Here is an 8,675-nt window from a genome sequence, read left to right as displayed (position 1 = left end):
AATAGGATGAAAATCCAAGTCTTCTGATGGATGCTTTTCCCACCACAAACTCTACAATTTTAGGAGCGCTGGTGTACCAGGGGTGTACAGAGTGACGGCTGTGGAAACCCTTGAACGAAGGATCTGGTAAAGTAGCTGGTGTAAGTTTTCTCTGAATCTTCCCTCTATCTCTGGATACTTCATCTTCTCTTTTGGGAAAATTGATCTGAGACTATTTGATCCCTACCAAGAAGGGGTGCTCAAGACAGTCATAAAATATTTACAAAGAGCTTTAAATTTCAGGGAAGTAAAGTTCCAGTCTGTGAGCATGGGAAATGCATCAGTAGCAGCAGGTGTCTTATCAGCTCACCCGAGGGTGCACACTTCACTCCTGACCTGTCTGTGTGCGAACACCTAAGGAAGTCACACATAAACACTTGGCACTTTTCTTTAGTTCCTGGGAATGGAGCGATACATTATTAGCCTGTCCAAGAAGGGACTTCAGGTGTGGGAGTGAGACGAGAAGGAGGTGGAAGTGAGACGAGAAGGAGGTGGCAGCGGGGCGGTGAGAAGGGGAAGGAGGGGAGTGCAAGTCAAAACTGATATCACCCAGGGAACCCAAGCTGTTAAGCTGCAGGGTCTGAACCACCTCTGCCCATTCCCCTCGTGATGCCAACTGAGACTCTCTGGCCAGGTCTCGCAAAGGATTGTGCCAAGCTCCGCTGTGGCCAGGCTTTCTCAGTGACAAGAGACAGTGGGGCGCAGAGCTGTCCCTTTGGCATCCTTCACCATCACTAAGGCCACTGATCACATACGAAACTGACATCACGTGCATCTGTTCCTGAAGGTTCTCAGGATGGGGGGAGCCAGGGCGAGGGAAGGATACACAGACAGGGGGACACCGCCTCCTGAAACGCACACGGGACGCACACAGGACAGTTCAGGACAGCCCGGGCGAGGCAGCCAGTTTGTGAAACCAAAGTGTTTTCCTTTATGTATCATCACCTCTTCTTTCTCAAGAAAGCGACACAAAGTAACAGGCTTCAGGATACCATCTGTGTCCATTTTGACAGCAGTTCATGTCACAAGACACCATCATGTACTGTAATTATACAAAATGCAAAGAATAGTGTTGCTAGTTACATGGGTTAAAATGAAACTGACAGCCCAAAGGAACACAAAACAGAAAGAGATCTCTGTCGGAATCCAGAGGGATGCTTGACAATATTACCCCACCCCCCCGAAAAAAATGTAGCCAAATCATTGTCCTAGCATGCTGTAGTTCATTGCCACAACTTCATAAATTCCCAGCTCTTTGGGGGAAAGTGCGTGTTCATAGCTTGCAAAGAAATAACTTTTACATGTATGCAGGTCAACAGAAAAAAAAATGCAAACTCTAGGCACCAAGATTGCCCAATTAGCAATGGAGTCTAAAGAGTCAGACCTCACAGAGTCTTCTGAATCAGATCTAGTTCGTTGAAAAAGAATCTGGACAGTGATATTAGTCCAAGAGGGCCAAGGAAGAAACACTGAACCATTAATCAGGGAAAAAAAAATAAAATTAAAAAACTAGAACAATTAAGACTTAAATATTTTTTCTACTCTACTTTGAACCTGAATTACAGCTTTTCATATTTGGAAAAGATACGTGCTGGATCTGTGGGGAGAACCTCTTTTTCTACCCCCATCTACCCTGGGTTGGAGTACAGATATGATTGGTTCAACTTCCTTTAAGCAGAAGTGCTATTTCTTCATGTGTGGCCATACCTCTTTTTAACAATGAGGTATCATGTGACACTAACAATATCTGTTCCTTTTTGGGCTATGAGTTTGATCAACAGTGTGGGCAGAAAACAATGTAATGTTCTGATAAAATCACACAGGTACAAAAATTATTGCACTTAAAAACAACAACAAAAAACTCAGCCCAGCCAGCAAAGGGCCAGTGAAACTCTTCGGAAGTGTGCTGCCTGCCCTCTGCAGAGCGTCTGGACCTTTATGGTGTTCGGTCGAATTTGGTCCATTATTGAATGTCCAGAAATGAAAGAGTCCAAAAGACACAGTAGGCTCTTTAAGGCTAAGTCTTCCCGGTGCTCATATGAGATAAATTATCTCCTTGGCCACATACTACAAAGTGGGGCTCTTTTTTACCAAGTGGCTAGTAGGGCCCCCCTAAAAACTCTGGGAGCAAAGGGGGATGGGTACACATCATGTTCTGTCCTTCTGTCCTGTGAATGAGAGAGAGAGAGAGAGAGATGGTAAGTAGCCTGGGAGAGCAAAGCCACTCATCAACAACCCTGTGGCTGGAAGTGCTTTGATCACTTCCTGACTCCATCACTAGCTCTCACTACCCTCAACCCCACAGCCCATGAGGATGCGGGCTTATCTGTGCCTCTTTCTCTGGGTAAGTCCTCCTTTCTATGGCTCTGAATGTCTTTCCCTCTACTTTCAAATTTGTCTCTGTCTGTCTTCCTATGGAGAGGAGCCTAGTGGGCTACAGTCCATGACGTCTCAAAGAGTCCTTCGGTCGTGTCTGAAGCGACTTAGGACACACACATGTCTCCTCTTATTCTTTATCCTTTCTGCATCCTTGTGCTTCCTGTCTCTTTGTTGATGGATGTAAAGGACCAATGCTAATCCTGTCCTGGTACGCACTGGTCCACATCCTTTCATACTTCCTCAAGGCACCCTTCTCCTTTCTCTCTCTGTCAATGGTGCCACCAATACCAATATATTCAGACACATGCCTCTGTTTACTGAACTGAATTACAAGATTATTTGTTACTTTAACCACAATTATTTGCACCTCCAAAATCTGATCTCCTAGGAAAATGTGAGAACAAGGTACTGACTGTGGTATAATTTTTTCATGATGTCCTCAAGTAAGTGCTCATATAATAGACAAAATCAAGGCATTTCCAAACTCCGATAACCTGAGACTATTGTCAATATTGTTTTTCTTCTTTGGGCATGTTGAATTCAGTTCATATTTTCTTTGTAACTCTTTCTATGGCACTTGTAGTCAACAAAATTTTTGCATAAAGAATCTAGACAAGTAGTGATGGTGGTTTAGTTGCTAAGTCATTTCCGACTCTCTTCTGACCCCAGGGACTGTAGTCCACCAGGCCCCTCTGTCCGTGGGATTTTTCCAGGCAAGAATCCTGAAGTGGGCTGCAAGTAGGGTTGGATGGTAATATCCTGTAATTTAGGGTTCAGGCAGGAGGGAATGGACGTCAAATCTTTATGAGCTGCTGAAGCTCCTGCATGCCACACTCACCAAGCAAGGCACAGTGAAGCTCTAAGATGTGCTACTGTGCCTCTCCCTGTGGCCAACACTGTGGGGGCAGGGTCAGTGCAAATAGCTGCTGACGCCTTTGCTTTATCCCATCATATGCTCTCTCACTGTTCTAAGACAGGGTGCCCATGACGGGCTCTTCTCTACTTACTTGGGATTCTGAGCTAGGAATTGCTGACATTCTCATAGATGACGTCACTGATACAGAACTGCTGCTTCTTCTTCATCCACATCAGTTGCACACACTGATGGATAAAAATGTACTGTTCCTGAAGCAAAAGATAAAGATGTTTTAGAGCAAGCTATGTTTATGCAATGACTTCCCTGATAGCCAGTGATTAAGATTCCATGCTTCAGCTGCAGGGGGCATGGGTTCAATCCCTGGTCAGGGAACTAAGACTCCACATGCCATGTGGCATGGCCAAAAATAAAAAAAAAGATATGTTTGTGCAAAAATATAACATTTTAATACTACGGGAGTATTAAATACTATGATGAATGTCAAAGGAAACAATCTTCATTATTTGTAAAACAATTTCAAAACTAGAAGATCCAAAAGAATCAACTGTAAAAATATTTTGTTTAGTAATAGAGTTTAGACTATCACTATTTAGTGCTAAAGCAATGAATATTCAATCAGTAAATCATGGGACTATTTTCAAAAAAAATTGCACATTGCCTCATAATACACTGAAATAAATTCCAGGAAGGTTAATAAATTAAGCCATAAAAATATAAAGGCATATATAGATTAATTCTTCTCTGATTACTATAAGGAAGGGCTTTCTAAATTTTTTTTGGCCATGCCATACTCCATATGGGATCTTAGTTCCTGGACTAGGGACCAAATCCACACCCCCTGCATCAGAAGCAGAGTCTTACCACTGGCTCACTCAGGAGGCCCCTGGGCTTTCTAAACTTTAAACAACAAAATAAATTAGAACAAAGATATCAAACTGTTGTATGTAAAAAACAGAAAAAAGAATAAAATAAAGGGCAAACTAGACTCTGAGAGAGAAAAATACTTTCAAGAATTATGACAAATGTAGATACCTTTATCTTTGTTTAAAATTCACCCACATCCGTAACACATTAACACACACACTTAACTTGGCAAATAAATAAAATATACTAACCACTAGACCAAATATTCCTGAAAGGCAGGGACTGGGTCTTTTTTAGTCCTAATACCCAGCACTTTGTTTGTACTTACTAAATGTTTTTCGGAGTAAACTGAGAAAATATTAAAACATGTACAAAAAAATGGCCAAGTAATAAAAAAAATTGTAAACTAAGACAATTATTTTTTTTTTAATCTATGAAGTGAGTAAAGCTAAACAAAAAGTAGCATTCAATGATGATTTGAATTTGTTGAAGCAGCCATTTTTAACCAGTTGGTGGAGGTACAATTAATAAAATGCTAATACATGACATTGTGTGGATGGATAGAAGTAAGAAAGTAGGAAGGAGTACAATTTAACGTCGCAGAAAAAGGAGAATGTTTTGCACAAGCAGTGATATATCTAAAGTGAGGGAGTATTCAGTCTTTAAAATGAGATTGATAGAGTTTTAGGCAATTTGGGATGATACACACAGCAAAATATTCAGTGAAAAATCAGAATGTAAAATTATGATATGTGTATACAGCATATGAGTACAATCATGTGAACATTATTCTTGACTAAGGCCGAGATGTTGTTATTGCCGTTGTTCAGTTGCTAATTCACGTATGACTTTTTGTGACCACATGGACTGCAGTACGCCAGGCTTCCCTGTCCTTCACTATCTCCCGGAGTTTGCTCAGACTCATGTTCATTGAGTCAGTGATGCTATCTAACCATCTCATCTTCTGCCACCCCCCTCTCCGTCTGCCTTTAATCTTTCCAAATACCAAAATTGACAGTAGCTATCTTTATCCCATTTCCTTTTCCTTATTTCCCAGACTTTCTCTCTAAGTAATACCATTAAAAATAATCTTTAAATAAGAACCAGTTAAAATATCCACAGGATTTTAAGGAGTCTTTTGTTTGACAACTTCATGCAAATGATAAGGTTAAAGACTTTAGACTTCCCTGGCTTTGACTCACATGTATTTTTTTTTTTCTTTTAATTGGGGGAAAATATACTCCCATATTTCATGACAATATCACATCAGTAACTGAGCTTCCCTTTCTCATTATGACAAATCCCTCCATGGTCTCTGGTGTTGAGTCAAGCACAGGGCATTGATAAGGGCAGAGAGTGCCTGATTTCTCAACCCATAATGAGGCAGTGGTGAACCTTTGTGTCAAAAGTAAATAAGTAAATTAAGTAGTTAGGCCGCAGGAAAAGTAAACAAAAGACTATTAACAGACATACATCTGAGAGTTCAGGAGAAATCTAAGCTGCCTATCAGGAGGCCTGGAGGCTCAAAGCAAGGCCCTACCTAGCGGACCTCCAGAGAAAGCTTGTTAGAGGAAAATGAAAAAAAAAACCTTTGATAAAAACAGAGGAGAGCCCAGGGGAGGTGAAGGCCATCCACACTTTGTAGTTTCAAAGCGCTTATCTTGATGGTATCAGTTCATCTGATGCATACTTTACAACAAACAATGCGTGAACGTTGTCCCTTGCATTTTATAGATGAGAAATGGGAACTTCAAAAAACATCTTTAAAAAATTTTTTGACTTTTTAAAATGGGCTACAATCCATGGGGTCACAAAGAGTTGGACATGGCTGAACGACAGAGCACATAACTGATTTATGTGTACTAATCCGCTTCAGTGGTGTCCAACTCTTTGCAACCCCATGGACTGTAATCCACCAGGTTCCTCTGTTCATAGGAGTCTGCAGGCAAGAATACTGGAGTAGGTTGCCATTCCCTCCTCCAGGGGGATCTTTCCATCGCTGGGATTGAACCCGAGACTCTTAAACGTCTCCTGCATTGGCAGTTGGGTTCTTTACCACTAGCATCACCTGGGAAGCCCTAGTTGTGTTCATTTTGGATGTACAGGAAAGTTATTTAGCTATACGTGCATCTATGTCTTTTATTGTAGATTCTTTTTCTTATAGGTTGTTACAAAATGTTGAGCAGAGTTCCCTGTGCTATTCGCATGGTTCTTGTTGGCTATCTATTTTATGTATCTGTGTGTATCTGTTCGTCGGAATGGGAGCTTTGAGAGGTGAAGTGAGTTGTGCGGAGGTCAAGCTGGGACTCAGGCCTCTCGCAGAGTCTGATCTGACCACTCTCCTCTCTGCTCTCATGTAGGGACCCACATGGCGCATCTGCTCAGGTGAGAAAGAGGACGAGGGTTCATCATGATACAGCCCATGCAGCAGGCACCTGAAATGTACATCTGAGGGCATGGTCAAATTAATCAGTGACTTCTGCTCTTTGTAGAGGGGTTGGAGTGAAGGGCCATCGAGAGGACCTGGAAAAATCAGAAACTAGCCTGGAGGTAACCTGCACACGGCACTGTGGTTTCTGTATTTACACGGATTCAGCTGGAGAATTACTCTGGCTTCTTGAAAACCATTAGTGTCAAAGGAGTGCTTTGGGATACTGAAGGAAAATAATTGTTTACTCAGCTCTTTTTATTTATTACCATCAGTAGACTAGGAGGCTGCAGAACGGTGGCGTGAATGAGCTCAAGGAGCATGTTAGGAAAAATCCTAACATTCAAGTTACAGGCTGAACCACAAAGAGCATAGGAATAAGGAAAAACAGAGGTAAATCAATGGGCAAGATGTTCCAGACATGACTAAGGACGAAGCTGACATAAATAAACAACTTGAACTAGAGAGGATCCCAGCAAAATCCTGAGGGAACTTGAGAGTGGACTGGAACAGCTGGGAAAAATAAGTGACCCGTGGTGACCTCTGCCTCTTCTGCAGACCTTGAATTTTCCCACGTGAGTTCAGGGAAGGGATATCATACTTAAAAAAGACAATCTTCCCTGGAGATGTCGACCTAAAATACTACCATAAACAAAGCAGCAATCAAAATTTGAGGAAAGAAAGTTAGGGAGAAAATTAGACTTTTTCTCAGCTTTGCAGAAAGGCACATGGTGGCAGCCCTTGTCTCATGTCCACACCAGAAGAAGGATAATGACGCTGGAAATCAGATGGAGGGTCTGCTATGTGAAGGTAGTTTTTAAAAAGGGATTAAGATTCTGTTGTTGGAAAGTTGAAAGCTAACAGGCTATAATCACAGTCTATAAAATTATAAAAGGTATAAATTAAGTCAATGGGGGCAGACAATTCATCAAATCCAAAATACTTAAAATAAGGAGTGGCCCTTTGAAGCTTGGGGATTAATATACGTAATAGGGAGTTTTAATCACATAGTAGGATATGGATTTATGGAAGTGAAAACCAAAAATACACACAGATTCATAAAGCAATGTTTAATTACTAGGTAGTTGGGCTTGTCTGGGAAACCCGGACGTTTTTAAACTTATGATAACAAGGTGATGTTCATGTCCCCACGGCAGTAAATTAGAAGGCAGCTGGGCTGGGATGTGAGTGATCTCAAGGAGGACACTAATAGATGTCTTGTTTCCTAATCATCCCTGAGCCATCTGAACGTGAATGAGTTACTGTTTCCAAAGTGCTATGATGTTGCTATAGCTCAGAAATAAACACATTGGAATGAATGGCTGTGCAGAACCTTGGCCAGATGGGAAAGGGCAAGGGGAGGGAGAAAACCGGAAGCATTGACAGGAGGCAGGACAGCAGGCTTTTTGCGCTACACTGCCATCTAGTGGTGGTTGCGGGAAAAGCAGAGGGAAGACGTAGGCAGGCTTTAATCCCTTGGGAAGTGAAATCAGCGGTCAGGCCAGGTTGTATTCTATCCCACAAGTGTTCCTCCCACACACACTCCTGGAGAAGGAGGATTATTATTGTTCGCCTGAAGCTAAGAAGTTGCGAGAACGGCTGGGTGACTAAGATTACCAAGAAGCTATTGTGCTCTGGCTTGGGGCACACACAGGTGCACACCCACTGGTGCTCCGAGGCTGTGATGCGGTGTGCGGGCACCGGGCGGGGCTGCCATTCCAGCCTAAGTGCATTTCCAAGGCTTCACGGGAGGAGAGGGCTTGGGAGAAGAGGAGGCCCCAGGAAGGGGGCAGGTAGCACTGATGGCTATTTCTGGAGATGTGTTGTTACAATAGGAATCCATTTATTTAGCCCAAGGAGACTGGCTGTGTTGGTGGATGAAGGGTTGGAAATCCTTAAAATCATAAAGATTTTATCTCATCAGAAAGCACATGTGCAACACATATTATCCTCACAAGTGAACGGAGTCACACGAAGGGCAAACTAATGACAAACTTACAGAATTGAGTCTAGCATTTTAAATAGAAATTCAATCACACCAATTCCAAAGTCTCCACTTGGTGGCATTTCCCCAGATGGCTGTTACCC

At 42.2% G+C, this 8,675-nt stretch overlaps 1 protein-coding gene across 3 annotated transcripts in view; it reads right to left on the bottom strand.

Annotated features, from left to right (window-relative positions):
- Positions 1-251: 251 nt before the first annotated feature.
- Positions 252-8,675, bottom strand: part of PTPRO (protein tyrosine phosphatase receptor type O) — a 263,949-nt gene continuing 255,525 nt past the window's right edge. For all 3 annotated transcript variants that reach the window (XM_070453671.1, XM_070453672.1, XM_070453673.1), the window contains 2 exons: positions 3,426-3,543; positions 252-2,199 (listed from right to left, as the gene is read on the bottom strand). In XM_070453671.1, the coding sequence (XP_070309772.1) occupies positions 3,439-3,543 (105 nt within the window). In that variant the 3' untranslated portion in view covers positions 252-2,199; positions 3,426-3,438. The remainder of the gene's footprint in view (positions 2,200-3,425; positions 3,544-8,675) is intronic.

Source organism: Odocoileus virginianus, chromosome 23 (genome assembly GCF_023699985.2).
Source record: "Odocoileus virginianus isolate 20LAN1187 ecotype Illinois chromosome 23, Ovbor_1.2, whole genome shotgun sequence".
Lineage (NCBI taxonomy): Eukaryota > Metazoa > Chordata > Mammalia > Artiodactyla > Cervidae > Odocoileus > Odocoileus virginianus.
This window is presented reverse-complemented; position numbering and strand designations above follow the sequence as displayed.